We start from the raw sequence: 21359 nt of genomic DNA, 5'->3' as shown, positions 1-21359 counted from the left end.
TTCGATCTTCTTTTTCATTTTCAATACTCAGCGTATTAGCTTCCGACAAATCATTCACCGTATTCATGATTTTATATGAATTATTCACATCTTAATTAACAATTAAAAAAAGAAGATGTACTTTCCATGAATGTTTTATTCTACTCCTTCTTAATTATAATAGTATTAAAATATTATTAGGGATTGAACTTTTTTAATTTACTTTTTACATAATTATTACAGTCTCATTAGCAGGACCATAAATTTGACGAGTTAACTAAGTTGACTTGAGTTTTTTTTTTTTCTTGTTTGATTTTTTTTTCTTAATTTTATCCTTCAAAATTTAATTGATCAGGAATTAGTCTTCGCGGTGTATTTCGGTTTACTTTCTATAAGGTTATCCTTGATAACTCAGGTCATTTGATCATTAATGTTTTGATACGCTAGGCTGATCCATATCAAAGAATAATATCAATCCAAAAAAATATGCTAATAAATGAATCTTAATAAATAGTTTTTATGCTAGATAGGTGGCTCATGCAATGCCTCGGGTTAACCCAAATTTTTTCCATCGTAACAAAAGAATGTTAAGGCGACATGAGTGTTTCCAAAGAAGCAAAAACAATTAAATCGAGACTCAGGTCATTGACTTGATTAGATTCGATAAGCCCGAATAATTTCAATAACATGAATAAAAAATGCAGCAATAATAAAGAAACTAGAAAAAAAAACTAGCAAAGAAAAAAGCTATAAAAAACTCGAGCCCATCTAGGTTAGTATGCCAAATTTGTGAATTGGTCGTGATACTAAGGTAACCTCGCTAAAAGCAAATTGAATAAACCAACGAAACTCAATTATCAACCAACCCAATGTCGAATGGAGAAACAAAAAAAATATTTAAAAAAAAACAACAAAAAAAAATTTGAGTTAACCCGGGTTAATTCGTTGACCTTGCGATTATAGGCATATGATAGGGATAACCCCATAGAAAAAAAACATAAAGACCAATTTTCAATACATCAAACATTGAAGGATGAGATACAAAAAATAAAAATTAGTAAAGAACCAAAACAAAAACCAAAGTCAACCTGTGACCCTAATCATGAGCCCGAGACTAACCCTATAGAAAATAAACCATAAAAATAAAGAAGTAAAATTCTCAATCACAAAATAATAACGGATGAAATTGGGGGGAAAGACAATAAAAAAGGATGTAAAACAAAATAAATAACAATAAAAAAGGGACCACATCTGACATAAAAATAAATCTAAATTAAATGTTGATGGAAGAAATTAAAAAACAATCAATTAGGAAAATGATAAAAAAAAACAAATAGAAATTAAAAGAATGAGGACCAAATGATGAGGGATGAAATTGTAGGAAAAAAATTAATCTACATAAGATAAAAAAAAAACACGCAAAATACTTAGCAATAAAAAAAATAATGATCAAATTTGATATAAAAACAAATAAAATCAAATGATGAGGGATAAAATTGAAGAAAAAAAATAATCTACAAAATATTTTTAAAAAAATATATAGCAATCAAAAGAATAAGGATTAAATTATATACAAAAAACAAATGAAATGAATTTTTTGTATTTTACCAATAAGCAGAGAAGAAAAGGAGAAGGAAGAGAAAAAAATTCACCAAAACCACACTATTGATCGGTGGTCGACACGCGCCTCACCACCTGCAAGATCTCGGTGCACTGCTTCTAAAATCACCTTGAAAGGTGGTGTTTGACCATTGGAAGAGTCTGCGCATGCCGCTACAATAACGCTGACTCCTCCCATTCACTGATACGTACAAGCTATGTTTTTTAAAAAATATATTTTATATATGTTAAAAGATGTAATTATCCCTGATTTTATTTTTTATTTACAAAAAAACCATAGTGAAAATGATGAAAATACTCCTAATGCAAGTTCAATAAAATAAAAATCCAAGGATATTTAAGTAACTTCATTATGCAACAAAAGATGAAAAAAAATGCCATTTGGCCTCTAGTTAAATTTTCTTTGATTCTAAGGGTAAATAAATAATTTTATTGTGTAAAAAACAAAATGTAAAGAGATCGATTTACCTTTAATTGTTAAAAGATTATTTTGCCTCCAATTTGTTCTCTTTTATATTGTATTGTGAAGGGCAAAAACATATACTGGAATTTACTGAGCCTCCTTGGCTTTTATATATATATATATATATACTAATGAGAAATATTTTTTATTTCTCACTTGTCACCTTAAATGGACTAAGATAATAATAGAAATAAAGAATTTATCTGTAATTATTCTATTAACTAGTTGTGCACCTGTATTAGCGAGAGAGTAATTTAATTATATGTAAAAAAATTGATGCGAGTTAGTAATAGTAAATAGTCTCCTGGAATTCTTTTCAATAAAAGTTTGAATATTTTTGCAATCAAATAAACATAGAGTCTTTCAAAAGAATTTTCCATATATGATAAATAATGTATGGTATCTTGAGTTTTTTCTTACTTTTTTTCTTGGACTAATCGGGTAATCTGCTCATAAATTTTAAAAAATAGATGAAATAAAACCATAATTAAAACATTTTGATGAAATAATATATTTTTACTTATCGTTATTTAAAACCACAATATATATTAAATATTGTATTTTTAAACCACAACAATTAATTAATATTACGGTTTAAAATCATAACATGAATTAAAATTAGGTTGAGCACTTGAGGGGCCTCAAGGCTGCCTTCTTCTTCTCCTGGTATGAACTCGCCACAACCATCTATTGCTTTCCCACAAATAGCTGCTGCATGGTTTTTAAGGCATTCCTTGTACCTCTCCACTTTCTTGTAGGGTCTTTTGATCCTCCTGCTGGGTTGAAGGGGAATGTCCATGGCGGGGACTTGAGTCGCTGTTGCTGTTGCTGTTGAAGTAACAGTGTGCTCGTGGCTAAATTTTTCTCTCTATTTTATTTCCCAAGAAAATGGAAAGAAACTAAAACAAGTGACTTGTGCATAATTTAATTACATGTGGCTTGTGAAGCGGGAGATGTTAAGTTGTTGTTTTTTTAAAGTATGACAAACTAAAAATATGTTATTTTATTATTTTTTTAAATGGTGTTATTTTGCCAATTTATTTTAATTACTGTGCTAATTCTTTTTTTAAAATCCCTCTTTCTTTATCTTTTATGGGAATTTGTTTGTTTTTTTCTTGTTATAGGTTCCTATATTATACCAGCAGTAATGATAATGATAAATATGACATATTCTTTTAAGCATTTTATAGACTAATTTCCCTCATTTAATATTAAATATATATACTTAAGTAATCTATTTACAGAAAGCAAGGGTGTTAGATTCATTCATGTCTTCATGATTAATCATTAATTAGTGTATTTACAATATCAACAACATACTAGATTAAGTGTAATCCTTTGAATGCAAGATATCTTTTTATGATAATGATCATGTCTCCAATAATCATTAAAACAAAAGCAAATCATAAATAATAATTAAATAAGATCACTTACTAGCCTACATGCATCCCCTCACAATCAAAATCATGAACCATAATTAAGTGAGTGTATGTGTCAGCCTCTAAAAGGTCAAAACACACATGGTAGAGCCCATTTTTCCCCAGTCCAAATAATTGAACAAATCATAGTTTCTAGGTATCATAACTACATGCTTTCGCATTTGTTTTACTATATTATTATGTTTTATGACATTGCTGGGTATCATTTTCAGTGGCATTTGATTGTTTTTGTGGGCCTTGGGCCCCTCGTTTACCTTAAAAAAAAAAAAACTATCTCAGGACTATGTTTAGCAAGTAATACACTAAATGCGTGGAGAAAGTACTATTACTTCCCCATATTTTTTTTTTTTATCCTCCATTAGAACTAGAAGGCGTCTATTAATCTGAGCTGTAATATCATAGGCCCCAATCTCTCTGATCTGCCAAACTCCAATTTGTTTTTGGCGTTGTGGGTCAGTTGTTGAGATGAGTTGTCCTAGAAGACAACACCTGGACGAACCAGATCAGATGCTTAAGAGTATTTTATTAGCATCCCATGACAGTGATATTGTTCAAATCCAGCACAGTTTTGTTTTTCTTTTTTTTTTCGTTTCGTTTTGTTTTTCTTTTTTGTTCCTTTTATTTTCGTTTTACATGTTTTTTTTTTTTTATCCCCACATTTTTTTTTGTTTTTCCCCCCTTTTTTTTTTTTTGGTTTTACATGTTTTTTTTTTCAAGATTGTCTTTTTTTTTCTTTTTTCTTTTTGTATTTTTTAAAAAAATATCTTTATCGATTTTTTTATTAATATTAAACTAGTTGAGAATTTATATATATATATATACACACGCAAACTAAATTGTATGGTGGTTTTATTCTGGACATGACATTACGGACACGAACAATCTTATAATTCATTGTGCATTTCAATAATGAATTTCTTCATTTTAATCACCAAACTTTTTTTTCAATTGCATCTTGCAAGTGTTGTTTGTGGTGTTTCATGAGTCTTGCAAGTGCTGGTTGAGTGTTTCTTCTTTTTCCATATTATTGAGAATTTAAGGTTTTTACCATATTTCAAAGCTTGATTAAGGGCAAATTTAATTAGAAATAGTTTGAACTTGTATTATAAAAACATGATTGAAAGAAAAAAGATGAAATTAACAACTAGAAAAAACTGCTTAGTCAATCTCAAATTCTCATGAAAAAATATATATTTGTCCAAGACTTTATGTTATTTACATTTCAATCTTTTAAGTTTGAGAAAGAATAGAAAAAGTTATCGATTAACTACATTTCAGTAACAAAAAATCCGATCCTAGTGTCAATATATTTCATTTAATAAGAGAAGTGTCATTGAAGTGTTTTTGATCATTCATGTTGCAGAAAAAAAAGTAAATTGAGGTTTAATTTTTTTTTATCTGGGTCAGTTTTTTTTTTTATCGATTAAAGGCTAATTTAAGATTAGAAATGAATATATTGTGGTCTCTATTGTTTTTTTTAAGTGTTTTTTAATGAAAAAAATTTAAAATAAATTTTTCTGGCATATATATGTATTCACTCTTTTACATCACACAAATTAAATGTTCCGTTTCAAATCCTTAAAATGACATTCTAATTATCTATCCAACAAAATAGTATTAATAAAATTAATTTCCTTATCCTACTCGAAAGAAAAGACTGATTTATTTTTTTTGGCTTTACAAGGTCCAACAATATGATGTTGATATCTATAAACAAACACTAGCTAGCTTTTGTCTTGAGATCCTTTTCTGGACCCTCCTGATGACCTTAAACAAGAGAATCACATCTCATAAACACGTAGCTGATAGCACGTGAAAACAGGTGGGCTGAAGGACATTGATACTGCTCGGTGAAAGTTCCATTACATGGGAGGAACTCCGACCATAGTTGGCCCAAAACAAAGGTGTGATCTAGTTATGTTCCACTGTATCTGTAGTTATATTGTCAAGCCTCTATCAGTATTTATCAGTCCTAATATAAACAAGTCCTATGCCTATGAACTACATGAAGAATCCAAACGTCTAGCTTGACCACCCCATGTCTTATTGGTTTGCTTCAATGTTCAATCACGTACAGATATGTCTCTGTACGTTTCTGCTTTCAAGATTGAGCTAAGATTTTCTTACGAAACTTATTTTTTTGGGGAGATGCTTGTACAATGTGTAGATGTAGATGTTTATATGACACCTGCTTGTGCATGTCTCCATCTGGTACCAACAACTAAATCTTAGTGGATTCCTTTTGTTCTTCGGAGATAATGCAAGCTTTTTTGCTCCAAATTAAAACCTATAATCTATAGAAAATCGACAGCCTCTAGTTATTTAGTACCTCCTCCTAGTTCACCATCCTCTGTTCAATGCCTGTGCTTGGTCCAATACTCTTATATCCAGGACAGATTATTACTATATTGATATATTAGCCTTACAACTAACAAATGAATGTCATCAAACACTGAATTTTAATTTGTATAACCCTGAATCTTGCAGTTCTGAAAAAGCCTTCTCAAATTGGCTCCATTTCTGGGCCAAAGTTCCATTGAATCCCACAGACATTCTCACCAATCCTGGTGAAATGCCAGCAAGTGCCTGTTCCTTTCACTACTAGTGCTACTACCAGAGCAAGGCATGAGGAATCCTCTCTGACAATTCAAAGGCAACCTTGGCATTCATTAGGCTCCTTGCTGAAGATCCATCATTGAATTAACCAGTTTGGCTGGACCACAGACAGCACCTGAGGATATTCCATTGATGCATTAGCAATAATTCTTGTTTTAAGTTTTGGAATACACCAGAATATGGCTATTGTTGGAATCAGTCGTGTCTACCGTGTGCTAAACCTACTAGCATATGTGGACCATCGGTAGCCTGCCCCTCATAGCCCTCCAAAACCTCTTTTGTTTTCGAAGCAGAAGAGAGGAGAAAAATCCGATCCGCAAAGAAACAAGATAAGGGACACATCACACAAACAATCACATGAGAAACAGAAGGAAATATCAAACTCAAATATAAGAACATCTTTTTGAAATGTCAAAAACAAAACCATAAAAAATATTAAGAAAAATGTATGGTATGAATAATTGGTAAAGTTGGCATGCTCATCTTTCACGAGAGGAAAGATTCCATTACTTCAGTAAATTATATCTTTTTTATTTAAAAGAAATATTTGTAAGCCTAAAAAATCCCCTCAAATTTTGATTCGCATTCCCTGTTTCTTTTCAAAATGAAAAGAAGAATTACCACTCAACGGTACTCTTTCTAAATTCCATTGCCACCAGTTAAAGACTTTTTTTCCCCTTTTATGGCAAGTAAATTAGCCAAATTCCACAACATCTTCACCTAAAAAATAAGCATGGCATTGCTCATCAAACGCCTTTCGCGTTGGACTGCGACAAATCATCTTTGTTGGGCTGCCAAATATGGAAATACATTAATTATGAAAGATGGACTCTTAATTCTGGAATTGGGAAGCGTCAGTTTTTCAAAGTACCTGCAATGAGATCAGCTCCGCCGCTAATAAACTTGGAGATGCTACGCACAACCACATCACCTCCAAGTCTAGCTGGGGACAGAACCATTGGAGCAAAAGTGTTGTCCACAACAGCCGTGACTCCTTTATCACGGGCTATTCTACTCACTTCAGGGATGTTAGCAACCATCAAAGTTGGGTTAGACATGGACTCAAAATACAAAACTTTGGTCTATCCTTCAACTATTGCATTGTTCACCATCCCGTAATCATTGATGTCCGCAAATGTTGTCGCTATGTTACGCGCCCTTGGTAAGAATGGGTGAGTAATGCATGGATCCCTCCATAGAGAGTCCTTGATGCCACCATGCGTCCTCCACTACAGCAAAGTTGTAGCAACACTGATGATATGGCAGACGTACCTGTCCAAAATTAAACCATTACAAGTTCATGAATTTATATACCAGTATATTACACATTAATTTATATGCCTTCTCAAGTGACGTAATTCAGACAATTTGTGCAATTAGGACATACAAATCTTGAAAGGTATAACCATTTATAGCATATTATCAATAGGAATCATAAACAGACAAGATATCTTATTAGAAATATACGTCAGATCATGCATAAGCTGGCCGACTGTGAACCAAAAAGAAAAGCGCTATTCTTAAATCGTAAAATTTAACTTACCTCTGGCTGTACAATAGGCAGCCTCAGTGCCTTCAAGAGCATCCATCTGACGGCCAAGATTTAAAACGGTGGGATTAAAGTGTCAGCTGTATGTGAAGAAGTCGTTCAGGACCAAGCTCGCTGGAAAACATACGGCGCATGGTTTCAGGCTCCATGACAGTGAAGGTGGCAGAGGCCTCAGTGGACATGTTAACACCACCATGTTCACCAAATTCATGCCTTGAGGTAGCCAATGCTGCAGCTGGATCCTCCCACGTGGAAGGCATGCCTGTAGATAACATTGCTTTCTTATTAGCAACAATACAATCATCATCACCATCTTGCCCTGTTGATGATCTTTTCTTGCCAGCAAAAACAAAGCCTTGTTGGTTCTTGGTTTCAGCCATGCCAACACCACTAAAGAAATCAAGAAGAAAGAGATATGCAGAGATGGGTTGGCGAGGAAGAGGTTTTATGCTGCTATATATAAGTGAGAGTGGGGTTAAATGTGTGTGGAATGTTATTGAATATATTGTTAAATTATACCACAAAAAAAAGAAAAGGAAAGAAAATATTGGTAAATTGTGATGAGGTTATAAGTTAATGTGGCTATAAGATATTGAATTTAGACTTGTTTTAGTATAGTGAATGTAGACAATGTAGGCACTTGCTGGCATTTCACCAGCATTGGTGAGAATGTCTGTGGCAGTTAGCTGTATTACTATATCTATACATCAAGTGAATTTTTAGAAAACCTCCATTCGATCCCGTTGGCATATGGCAAGACAATATTTTTTGTTTTTGTTTATTTATTTATCTATCTACTCACTCCATATTTATTTATTTATTTATTTAGAACAATCTCAGCATTCCTTAAAACACTCATAATCCTCGTTTGTAATTTTAACTTTTGTTTATTTATTTGTGTACTCACTGCTTATTTATTTATGCAAACGTTATCGGTGATGAGAACTTACTTACTATATGGTAATCATTTCAAGTTTAGCAACAAACTTAGAGTTGGAAGGATTAAAATGTGGTTTTCAAAAGAAGAAGAAGAAAACTAGAGACCAAAATTTAAATTCTTAAACAAGAAGCTATTGCTCCCAAGCAAGGTCATCAACAAGAGCGATGACAGTAGCACAGAGTAGTTCCTGCATTATGAAAGGCAAAGGATAAGATGCAAAACAACTTTTGTGGGCTTGTAGCTTAGAGTGCCACAGAAAGCTGAGACTTGAATTGAACATCTAATAGTGAGTGGAGACAACAAAAACCTGAAGCCGATTTCCAATTTTTTGTTAGGTCTCTTTGATGAAGGTGAATAGCAGCTCAGTGAGTTTGTTCTGTGCAAGTGATGATTTACTCTAATGACAGGAAATTTCCTCATTAACCGAAGAAAAAGAAATGTGGAGATGACATTTAAGAAACACAAGAGATGTGATAAAATTTAATTGTCATTTTTAGGAGGTATATAAATATCACAGGTTCATGATCTGAGAATGCAACATTCTGAGATATCAGAAAGTTCAAATAATCGAATTTTTATATTTCCAATTGTATACTGAAAACGGTTCCATAGCCAACAAATACCAACTGTTGGATAGCATGGATGTGTCCTGTTTGCTGGGCTATAATTTTAGGTGATGCATGGCCTCGGTAGAGTGTTGCACGCCTTCTGTGCCGCTATGCGATGCCGGGGCTTCACATGCACCACTTTGTAGATATTCTAGGAAATCCATCACTATTGTATCAGTCCAAGGAGCCCCAAGTGGAGCTTCACTACCAGCAATCCACCCTAGATGGCCACCTTTGGGTGTCACGATGAGCAGACAATTTGGATTTTCCTGTGACAGCAAGCCATGTACTTGTTTAAAAGGGGACGGACAAAATGATTGGATGCACAACGAATCAAAGAACATTTAGGTTTGCCCTGGTGGTGATCAATTGGGCGGTTTATGGTTCAATGACATTGTTGTAGAAAGTGAATGCAGACTATGGTAGAAAGTATTCAGTTAACTAGAAAATCCTGAGCTGCCCTGTACCACTAAAATTAGCACCATGAATCTTTTTAAAGAATTTTTTTAAAAAAAAATTAACACTTTTTAAAAATGTTTTAGCAAAATAACACAGTTTGAAAAAGTTTTGACGAAATAGCATTGGTACATGTATACGACATGTAACAAAGTGTGTTATTTCACCAAAACTTTTTATACTTGCGTTTACTTGGCTAATATTTTTTTCAAATGGTGTTAACAAGCGAAAATACCCAAAATCAGCAAAGTTGGGGCATGCCACAGGCTGGCTATTTTAGTAAACTTCGAAACTTGATGACCAACGAGAGATTTCCTAAAGCATTTCAAGTCAGACAATTCGGACAAGATATTTGATAACTTGCTTAAAAATACTACTAAAATTTATTCTGGACCAAATTTAAATTTTTATAGATGTAGGAAGGATCAACATTATTCCCAACCTAAAAAAAAATTCCCATCTAAAATTGGCTTTTGTATACTTACTAAGAAAAGGATAAACCATTTGGGAAGGAACGTCAAGATGAAGAAAATCAAACCGTGGTTATTTTAGGTATCATGACTTCTAATTTTAAAATGGCATATAAAACAATTAACAAAGATGAAAATGGTGGATGAAGACAAGGGGTGACCATTGAAGAATATCACTGGATCAGGTAAAGAACACATGCAGAAATAATGAATTTATTATAGTGTGCTAACAATTGTGACTCTTGATGAAGCTAAAAGTATTTAGTAGAACCAGAGTACCTTACCTGGTTATGCAGAAGTGAAAAATGGCACAAATAGCTATCCAGAAAGGCAAGGATATAGAAGGATACAAGTTAGGGGGATAAGAGCACTACATGACTTCTAGGGACAGAGCCCTGCATACCTTGATATCTTCATAAGGAATTCCCCGGGCTGGAGCAATTGGATCATTGGCGGCCTGCAAATCAATTACAAGTAAATCCAAATCTGAGCCAAATCTGAATACAATTTCACAACTTTCTGAAATCCAAGTATCAAAGAAGGATCGCAATCATTGGCAGCCTGCAAATTAATTACAAGTAAATCCAAAGCTGAGCCAAATCTGAATACAATTTCACAACTTTCTGAAATCCAAGTATCAAAGAAGGAACGCAATTCAACACATGCAACTCTATTTTCCTAAATAATCTTTGATGTATCATGGGAATTACAATGCTTTTAGCTCCTTATAGTGAGTAAAAACAACCAAAAGTCAAGTCCTCAATTGCTTCAGGTAAGTAAGATTGTGAGTATATGTTAGAGAAACATCCACGCTCCTAGTAAATCCTTCACCCAGAACTAAATAAGCAGTCATACGAGCCTAGTTGGTATAGACAAGACAAGACAGAAGTTCCAAAAATATCACATATCAATGTAGCTCGACCACGGCTTCAGCAACAAAATATGACCAAAAGTTCAATGCCCAATTAATTCTCTACAGCACAGTATCAGACAAGATGTTCATGTAATCTGCAAAATTGGCACAGATGCATACCTGGATGCAAAGCAAAGGTGTGCGAACGTGTTTTATGGAATCTGAACTGCATGAATTAGAGTAGTAGTCATCCACCGACTTGAAACCAAATGAAACTGCCCAGTGAAGTTAAAAGTTGTGTGAGCTGATGGCATACCATAATAACCTCCAACACAACCATCATAAAAGAAAAGGAGGAATTGCTTCTACGAGGAGCATCTACCTCGGGTTAGTCCTTCATCAAACTCCCTGACAGACTTGGCATTGGCAGCCAAAGGTATATTATATTCACCACCCATATCTTCAAAGAGAATAGCATGACTGCACAAAAAGGAGATTATGATATCATCTCTAAGAAGAAATATTGGCTGTGAGATGGAAGAACTTTATTGCAGAATTACTTCTTAAGAATTTTACGCAGAGCATTTGTGAGAGCTTTGTCATAAACAACATTAAAGCCCTTACGGAAGTCCTCATCTGCAATGACCAAATTGAAAGGATTACACAATGATACAGCCCCGGTTATTGTTTGAGGTTCCTGCAAGCAATAAACAATGAAAAATAAAATAAATAAATAAATGCAGTAGTGCAAGAATATGGAAGAGGAAAAGGAAGCTAAAATAAAATAGCTGGTCCTTATGAATACATCATCAACATACAGTAAATTTATATTTCATAATTCAATGTAACAGAAAAAATATTCAGCACACAGAAAAATGAAGTACTTTAAAGTTTAAACTGAACTCGACCTCGACGCCCCGATAATGCCTAAAGTAACCCATCACAACTCAACTAAACTCCAATCTCAAACTAGTTGGAATCAGCTCCAATAGTTCTGTTTCCTTCATTGAATGTGTCCATGGATCTATGTTGGATATGGCCAAACCATCTCAAGCATCACTTGTACTCAATAAATGCCCTCTCCAACTTCCAATGGATGCACCCATTTCACATTGGTTCCTATGTTTCCACATCTACATCAAAAGTAATAATCTCAACATTCCAGTTCTTGATGGCTATCTCAAGTCAAATACTTTTCGTACCTTATACTAAAACCTTCAACTTTAACAGTTTTTTTTCTGAGTTAGAAGAGGATTACAGCATCTTTTCCATAAAAGTTCCACGGACTTGAAAGGTGTCGATTGGTTGGAATGAGCAGAAAATATGTAAATACTATAACAATATGCATCACCATATTCTCTAGCAAGAACTAAAAACTATCGCGCGCACAGATATTTTAAAACTAAATTAACATTTCCAGTGAAGTCGTTAAACTAAATAAAGCAACAAGCAATGATACTTACCTGAGCCAAATAATTGACAAGAATGTTGGCACCAAGAGACCACCCAACAGCATACAAATTAGCATTTGGATATCTAGTCCCAACATGTGCCACCACTTCATGCATATCTCCTATAAACGAAGCCGAATAGAACTGCATCATCAGTCCTTTACTTGGTAAAAATGATCACATACTGAAACCAACTCCTTCTTTATTCCGACACCAAAATCAACTAGAGATTAATACAATAATCACATAAAATGTACCTGAGGAGTAGTGACAGGGCTGTTTCCACATCCTCTGCTATTAAAAACAACAACACGCCACCCTTTATTTCTTGCTTTAATTAACATATGCCTTACATATGAATCCCCACTCCCTCCTGTTAATCCTGGCTGCATTATAACCAAATCCAAACAACTCTCTTAATATATATATATATATAAAAAAAAAAAACCTTTATTTCCTTTTGCTACCAATCAATAATGTGCATAACGCCCTTACTACGTAGACTTAGGTTGCGTCTGGTTAATATCCCATAACAGAAAAGAAAGATGCAAAAGAGATGTGTGTTGGGTGGAGAGACGGAGACAAAGACATAAAAACAAATCTATGCTTGAGACAATTTTGGAGTGAATTTATAGACATGCAGACATGTCCCTTCTTTCTCTTCTATATCTATCTTTTTTGTTCCGAGATAGTGACCAAATGACAGAGTCATGCCAACAAAAATAAATAAATTTGATTGTTCTAGTCGGTGCCTTTATCAATATTTTTAGTAAGACTGTTGAAAAGGTACCGGTTGACAATGTTTGAAACATCCGTTCGGAAATTATCAATGCTTTAATTTCTCGGTGTCTTTGAATACACTAGGATTGCGTTTGATAATGTTTTTGAACTGCATTTCAAAGTGATTTTTGATGTGACTTTTCAGCTTTTTGTTCGAATGTTTTCAGATGGTTTTGATGATTATATCAAAAGGTCAAAAAAGAAATCACGAACTTCTCACCTCGTTATCAATTATAAGCTAAACAAGACAACTGCTAGTATACATAAACAGAATCTATCCAGAAAATTTATCCACAGAAAAATTAAAAACAAAGTTTAAGAAGCTTTATAATAAATTCATACAGACCAGTAAAATGAGAACAGGAGAATTTGGTGGCAAGATTTGGTGGTCACCGGAGACCCAATCAAGAGCGACAGCACCATCATCTTTTGTACGGAGGCACTCACGTTTAAGCCTGGCATCAGGGGTGGCACGAAAGAATGAAGCAAAAATGGTTTCGACGTGACAGTTATTGCCGAGAAGAGGGAAAGGAGTGTAAGGACGGTGCAAGGAATTGAAGGCTGGGAGAAAGAGGTCACGTGCGCCACCGATTATCTCGAGGGAAGGGTGGGGAGTGTGTTGGTCAGGCATGGTGTTGGTGGTGGTGGTGGTGGTGGTGGTGGCGGCGGCGGAGGCGGCGGCGGTGGTTTGGAGGGAGGAGTGCGGTGGACGGTGGCGGCGGACTGGGGAGATGAGTGTGGATATGGGGGTTAAAGAGAGTTTGGCCATTTTGGTGGTTAAATGGGAGCTTGTTGAAGGGTGGACGGTATGGTGTGCGATACAAAGGAGTAGGTGTCATTGGATGGAACAGAATATTCAAATTGATTGGTTGAGATTATAGGTGGGGAAAATATATATAATCAATTTTCAAAGTTTACCCCTTTTTAATGTTATAATGCAAGAGTTTTTTTTTTTTTTTTTTTTAGAAATAAGTATTTTTATCTGTTCAGTTTTGGTTTAGAGAGTATTATAATTTGTTTTGTTTTGTATGAGGTTAATTATTATAGTTTTAAAAAAAAAATAGTATTTAATTGGTGTTTAATTTTATTATTGTTTCTTTTTCTTATCAAATAATTAATTATAATTACATCATAAAGATAAAGATGATTATAAAAAACATTAAAAGGTATGAGAATTATAAGAATTATACTGTATATAAAATATTATCACCATCTCATATTTTACTATGGATTAGTTATTCATAATTTTTCTTTTTCTTTTTTTTTCTTTTTATTTTGATTCTCAAAATTTTTTTTCACGATTACATCTTTTTGAGGCGAGGATGAAGTACAATTAATTCAACTTTGTTGAACAAAGACAAAATTGAAAGAAGATGGACCAATATGGAAAAGGATCGAAAATAGATGGGGGTTTAAAGTTCTTATAAAATGTTCAATTTAGTTCTTAAACTTCCCAAATCATACTCATTTGGTCTCTTAATGTTTTTTGCAATTTAATTTTAGTATAAAAATTTATTTTTTAGTTTCAGAAAGAGATAAGAGAAAGAGGCCGTCGAATCTTAGTGGTAAAAAGAGAAGATCAGTTTTGACACTTATTTTAGCAACTAAAATGGTCGATCTTGATGTCAACGAATTTTATTTGGTAAAGGAAGTTTCGCTTAGGTTTTTTCACCTAAAAAATATCTTAAAAACTTATTTAAGATCAGGAAGATTTGTTATTTCGGGTTGATTTTGTGTTTTTGTGCGGTTTTTTAGTTGTTTAAGACCATTTACTAGATATCAAGGTGTTTAGGGTCTTTTGGGTTAAAAATGGGTTTCTAGGTCAAAAAATCATAGACCCCGATTTAAGATTTTGATGGCCAGAATTTGAGGAAAGCCAGATAATGCGTTGTATGGAATTTTTTTTCAAAAAATATTAAGATGGATGATATGTCGTCTACTCTAATTGCATTTTAAAAAAAAATAGGTTCCTCGCACAAGCTCTTTCTAAGTGGGCAATGTACAAGACCTGGAGGCGTCTAACCTCTTTCTATTTTTTTGTTTGCTTTTCTATAATTTTGCCTTAAAAAAATTGATATTTTTTTATACATGTTCTGTTAAAAAAAAAATTAATTTATATTCAAATTAATACTCTTTTTCTCTGATTTTTTTTATTTTTTTGTATTTAGCTTTTGTTAAATAATGGTAGTTTTTTTAATTATTGTGTATATATTTGATTTTTGAAGAGATTATTCTAACTCATCTATATTTTTTTATGTTTTATATAAATAAACTTTATTTTTAAAAATAAAAAATATTTATTTTCGGATAGTATTTCTAATAAGTGTAATCTTGCGTGATATTCTTTTCCTTTGATTTTATTTAATCAATTTCATGTATGTGTCTATTTCTAATATCATTTGATTAAATAAAAAATAATAATTTTGATAAATAGGGTCATTGAATACATCCAAGTAAATGATTCGTGTTGTGAGATCAAATATCTTGATTTATATCCGCCTTTTGACTTTTTCAGTTATTTATTTAGTTGTCATTAATAATTTTTTTCATTTATTAATACAAATAGTTCTTGATTTTTTTAATTAGATGGGTGCATAAGATTTTTTATTTACATTTAATATTTTTATGTAAAAAAACATATCAAAAAGTCTGCATGTTTAAATTTTTTATTAGAAAAAAAAAATACTTGGCATGTGCCAATGGCGAAGCACGGGTTAAAATTTAAATAACTAGTAAAAACTAAAGGGTTTGGGAATAATACTATTCACGCACACTCATAAACAATGTGAATTACAATAGTAATCTATATTGTTTTGTAAAATTGTATTTTTGTGTTTTAGTCTTTTTTTTGCTTTGATTATTATTTTTTATTTTTTATGTAATCATTATATTATGTGTTTATTTAGTCAAATAAAAAATATTTTAGAAAAAACCAAAAATTTATGGAGTCAACAATCTAATTTATGAATTTAACTTAACCAAATTTTTTCAACTTGTGAGTTTTAGTAGAGAGCTCCCCCTCCTCGTGTACCCATGTTGTCTCCTGTTGTGCTAGTTTTTTTAAGGGAAAAAAGGCTGAAATTTCTGGGATTTGAATGCTGGAAATCCGAGGCTTTCATTGTGATTGCTGGAAATAATTTTGAACAAGGAAAGCTACTAATGGAATGAAAAAAAAAAAAAAACCCATTTGCATGCACACAGTTATTAGAAATATGCAAAGTGCATTAAAAAACTTGGGGCGTTACACTTAGAACCTACTTTCATAATCACAAAATATTTCTCATTTTCTAAGTAATAATATTCTCCACTTTAAGAGAAACAAACAAATTAATTGAACTCTTATCTCCCTTCATGCTTGTTAACAAAAGCCATTATAATTTTTTCTCCAACATAATTAAATGTTTAAAAAATTAGGAATAAATAATGATGCATTAAATTTTTTTTAAAAAAAATTTTTTTGGGCTAGGTTGACATTGCCTGACACCTTTCCACCGAACAACTTTTCTAAACCATTTGGTTTATGAGAGCAAGCCCAAACTGGTTGTCCGCCATGCTTTCTGGCCTTGACCCAGTATTCCCAGCTACCAGCATACATCACAATACTAACTAACAAGCTCACTCTTCTCGACTTGCTCCTTGGTATGATACCAATCTTTTCTTGCCATAAAATAGCACTTATTAGCCACAAACCTCTCCATTAATAGCATAACGAGCCACCATGATCAAAAACAAACATTAACTTCTCTACCAATGAAACAATGACCAGCAACTCATTTTTCTCTACTTATTATTATAAGGCAACTTTCCATCATTATACTAATCTCAACGAGATAGGGTTTACAAATATTAATATTTTGGGTCTAAACAGTTTAGATTAAAACCATTCAAGAACAATCTCCAGGTTCATTCGCCACTCCTCGCTCTCCTAGACACCACCACCTCATGGTTATTACCACCTTCTGGTCACTTTCATTTCATGATAACTACCACCTCTTGTCAGTGCTACCTCCCGATCACCACCTCCTACTGTTCAGCACGTTATGATCACTACCACTTCGTGATCATTACTGCCTCTTATCACCATCACTTTCTAGCTAGTTAACACCGCTTGGCCACAGCTTCTTAACACCGTAAGCACCTCCTCATACCGTGATCACTTGACCACTTATTCACAATCATGACCATCCTCCTCACACCTCGTGCTCTTTCTCTCACACCTTTCGCTCTCGTGTAGTATTGTCTTCCTATGTTTATGAACTTAGATATCAAAGGTCCTATATTCTAAGACTTGTTTTTGTAAGAAAGCTCGTGGTGTCATCCCGTTACCTCACCAACTAGTAGTTTAACCTAATCAATCCAATAACCCAAGGCGCAGCCGTGAAAAACCCAGCCTGGTTTGAAGTTCATCAATCCCTGAATTAAATTAAAGGATTGATTAAAACGACATGAAAAAAATAACTGAGATCGCACAATACAATTTTTTTCTTGAGGTAAGAAACGACATGAAAAAAAATCATGGAAACTTGAACAGCAGCGTGTTTATTGATGAACATAATGAAAGACTACAGCAGTTAAAAGAATTGATGGACTAGATTTCATTCATGGACTTCCTCCAGCTTTTCCTGCTGCTCCTGCTTCTCCTCGTCAGTCATGAAAGCAGAGACAGGGAAAGACTTGCCAATCCCCATTGGAGTCTTGAAGAGAATTTTCTTGCGCGAAGGATTTTCGATGCTCATTTCAGATAATGGTACCCATAAGAACATCTGCTTGCTCTTAATCCCAGTCATTTTCTTCATCTTGAACTTCTCTACATAAGCAGTCACCTCTGTGGCATAACTTACTTTTGTGTTGGATCCGACAAAGAAGTGCTCATAAGGAGCCTTTTGTTTCATCCACACAAACCCGGTTTCTTTAACCCTCCCACACTCTTCAAGATCTTTCAGAGGGAGGACACCTTTAGGGAATCCTAGCTCTTCAAGAAGCTCTATGGAGTGGCGATGACACTCTTCATGACCATACACAATTTCTGCCCCTGCACGTTCATCTTCTTTCGACCTGATCAAGCCTGCCATTTTTATCAAGAATTGGCTGTGCGTTTTAGAGTTTTGAATGATGAAGGATATAAGAGGCGTTGGGGTATAGATAAATGAAGAGGAAAGGACAGGGTAGTTGGCTGGAGGTTGATGATATTCGGCAGATAGTTCACCTAATTGTTAATAATCACATCACATTAATTATTATTGTTGTTGACAAAACTCAATTACGTGGAAAAATACTGTAGTTTTTTTTTTAGAAGAAAGTAGATTATTGTAATTTTCCTCACATTGACTTTTTTTTTTTATGTATTTTTGAATACATTTTTTGTTTAATTTTTTTATTATGATTTTTTAAAACTGTTTTTATTGATTTTTTTTTAATATTGAGATGATTGAAATTTTTTTTGTAATTTGTTTTTATTTTATTTTTTTAGATTAGTGTGGTTTGCAGATTTGTCTAAATAACCTTTTTTGCCCTAGTTTATGGGTTTTTTAGAATGTTTTTTTTTAATTGAATTTGATTTTTTTATAGTTTATTTTTTTCTTGTATGGTTTAAAAAATTAGTTTTAGAGAAAAATCATGTTATTAAATTTTATAAATTAACAAAAATTAAAAAATATAGGGAAATCATTATTCACCTATATCCATTGCACTGTGGAATATTTTGCTTTTTTAAAAAAAAATTGTTATGATTCTTTTTTTAAAATTTTGTTTTTTTGATTTTATCTTTTGAAATTATAATAGTTGAAAATTTAGCTTTGTAATTTGTTTTTTAATTTAGCTTTGTAATTTGTTTCTTTTTATTTTGTTTTTATATGAGGTTAACATAGTTTGCAGATTTGTCTAGGTAACTCAGGTTGTCCTCATTTACAGATTTGGTGGGTTTTGTTTTTTTAATTGGAATTGACTTTTTTATAGTCTTTTTTTTCCTCGTATAATTAAAAAAAATAGTTTTAGAGAAAAATTATGTTATTAAACTTTATAAAATAACAAAAAATAAAAGGTGTGGGAAAATTATTGTTCACCAACACTAATTGCATTGTAGATTACAATAATAATCCAAGGTGTTCTGCTTTCTTTTTGGATTTTTGTTATAATTTTTTTTCAAATTTGTTTTTATGTATTTCATCTTTTTAATACCAGGATGATTGAGATTTTAGTTTCATAATTTATTTTGTTTTATTTTATTTTTCTATAAGGTTAGTGTGGTTTACGAGTTTGTTAGGGTAATTCAGATTGTTTTGATTTACGAGTTTGGTGAGGATTTTTTTTTAATTAAACTTGACTTTTTTATTATTTATTTTTTTCTTGTATAGTTAATAAAAATTAGTAATAGAGAAAATTATTTTTATTAAACTTTATAAAGTTCATGGACCTATATACTAGTTTGGTCAATTGACCTAGTTCGCAGGTCTGATAAGTTTAACTTTTTTTAACTAGTTTTTTTTTTATTTTATCCTTAAAAACATCTCGGTACTGAATTGGTATTTGATTTTGCAATCATTTATTTTTGTTATCGTATAGTTAAATAAAAAATACTTTCTAAAAAAAAATTATAATCCTAGTAGAGTCTATAACTCAGTTCACATATTTGATGTGCTAGCCCGGGTTACCCGATTCACAAGTTTGACAAGTTTACCCACCAACCGGGTATGTTTTTTTTGTCTTTTAATTAATTAACTTCATCCTTCAATATTAGATTGATTGAGAAATAGATTACATGATTGATTTTTGTTTGCTTTCTATGATGATAATTGTCTCAAATAAGTGTATTTTTAGGTTGGTGCTCAATTTTGTAAACATCTATTTTTATTATATAATTAAATAAAAATAGTTTATAAAAAAAAGATATTAAACCTAATAGAGTCCATGACTTAGGTTGCGGGGGGCTGAAGTAGATTCAATCTGCCATTGTCTTATTATTTTTTTTTTAAATAGTTGATCTTTAAATTTTTTTAAAAAACTATGTCATGTTTTTATAAATCATCACGATTGTATTTTGACTCATGAAATCGATCGATTTAAGTCGAGTTAGCTCCCATACGGTTTTATTATAAATTCAAATTAGATAAAGAGTTAAGTCGAAAGGTTTTAAAATTGACTAATTTAGTTAGGTTTAATAATACTGTTAAGAAATTCTATGCACTGTTAATATTTTTTTATATCTAAAAAAATTGATCTAATCCGCAGCAAAACACGGGCAATAAACTATTGGGTTCTTATAGTTGTTAAGGAAGAAAAAATATATTTTAATTATATAAATGTTCATGTTGCTTTTTGTGTCTACTTTGATTTTTTTATTAAAGTAAATAAAGATGCTAGCGTCATGTTATGCTTGTTTATTTTTTATTTTAATATATTAAAAAGATTTAAAAAATATAAAAATAATTTAAAATATAAAAAATCAATAATTTTTTGAAATACGAATAAACCACACTCCCCAAAATATTCTTACTTGGATAAAGAACTTGTTGCTTTCATGGGTGGATGGTTGAGTGTAACTAAAATAAAGAACTCAATTTTTCCAAGCAAGCAAAAGAAGGTTTCAATTAATTCATCGGAATTTATTCCATGCTTTTCAGCTATCATTTGCTTTTTCACCTTTTCTCCCCTTGCAAATTGATGATCCCAAAATCTGGCAAGGAAGATAAGTGATGAAAAAAACCAAATTCCCAGGTGATGTTAGCACGGCAAGTCTGGGAAAAGGATGGCATCGTCTCTTACCCCGCAACAATGAAGTTGATTATGCTTGGGAGGGTAGAACGATTTTTATAATATAGTTTTAAAAATAATTAAATAGTCCCTATGTTTTTAAATGCATTTGTAATTTGATCCTTTTTACCCAATTCATGGTCCTTTCAGTTTGTTTTGTTTCAAGAAATAGAATTTTTTTTTAAAAAAAAGTAAATAGATAATATGAAAATATTGGTGAGAAAAGAAAATATTCTCTTACAAAATAAATATTAAATTAAGCATGGTCAGTATAGGTTAAGGGTTTAATTAATAAACTAGAGGAACTATTTAATTTATTTTTCAAAACTAGAGGGACTAATATATAATTTACTCTTTATTGGTTTGATTTAAAGTATAGAACCAAA

The 21359-nt window shown here is 32.2% G+C and overlaps 2 protein-coding genes and 1 pseudogene across 3 annotated transcripts; all 3 read right to left on the bottom strand.

The window, feature by feature from the left end:
• Positions 1 to 6571: 6571 nt before the first annotated feature.
• On the bottom strand, positions 6572 to 8940 carry LOC18097060 (methionine gamma-lyase-like; annotated as a pseudogene).
• A 137-nt stretch (positions 8941 to 9077) lies between these two features.
• On the bottom strand, positions 9078 to 14045 carry LOC7497518 (embryogenesis-associated protein EMB8). 2 transcript variants are annotated; one of them, XM_052451796.1, is made up of 9 exons: positions 13899 to 14045; positions 13571 to 13868; positions 12702 to 12830; positions 12457 to 12588; positions 11554 to 11690; positions 11376 to 11473; positions 11174 to 11268; positions 10544 to 10597; positions 9078 to 9483 (listed from the first exon to the last, which is right to left on the bottom strand). In XM_052451796.1, exons 1-9 carry the CDS (start codon positions 13991 to 13993, stop codon positions 9268 to 9270), a joined length of 1254 nt encoding a protein of 417 aa, XP_052307756.1. In that variant the 5' UTR covers positions 13994 to 14045; the 3' UTR covers positions 9078 to 9267. The 2 variants fall into 2 exon arrangements, with proteins under 2 accessions (XP_052307756.1, XP_002303690.2); XM_002303654.4 differs by having other exon boundaries at positions 13571 to 14032.
• A 3697-nt stretch (positions 14046 to 17742) lies between these two features.
• On the bottom strand, positions 17743 to 18422 carry LOC7465341 (uncharacterized). The gene has a single exon (XM_002303653.4). The coding sequence runs from the start codon at positions 18294 to 18296 to the stop codon at positions 17820 to 17822; it is 477 nt and encodes a 158-aa protein (XP_002303689.2). The 5' UTR covers positions 18297 to 18422; the 3' UTR covers positions 17743 to 17819.
• Between the last annotated feature and the right edge of the window lie 2937 nt (positions 18423 to 21359).

The sequence above is a fragment of the Populus trichocarpa genome, chromosome 3, assembly GCF_000002775.5.
Source record: "Populus trichocarpa isolate Nisqually-1 chromosome 3, P.trichocarpa_v4.1, whole genome shotgun sequence".
NCBI lineage: Eukaryota > Viridiplantae > Streptophyta > Magnoliopsida > Malpighiales > Salicaceae > Populus > Populus trichocarpa.
The sequence above is the reverse complement of the archived record's forward strand: the minus strand, read 5'-3'. Positions and strand labels throughout refer to the sequence as shown.

Excerpts from the sequence above, each read along its gene's own strand:
- LOC7497518 (XM_002303654.4), bottom strand. The coding sequence starts at position 13,993 with ATGGCCAAACTCTCTTTAACCCCCATATCCACACTCATCTCCCCAGTC. Across the intron at positions 12,589-12,701 it reads GCCCTGTCACTACTCCTCAG|TTCTATTCGGCTTCGTTTAT; the intron begins GTACATTTTATG and ends CTGATGATGCAG. Across the intron at positions 11,269-11,375 it reads TGATGAAGGACTAACCCGAG|TTTCATTTGGTTTCAAGTCG; the intron begins GTAGATGCTCCT and ends TTCACTGGGCAG.
- LOC7465341 (XM_002303653.4), bottom strand. The coding sequence starts at position 18,296 with ATGGCAGGCTTGATCAGGTCGAAAGAAGATGAACGTGCAGGGGCAGAA.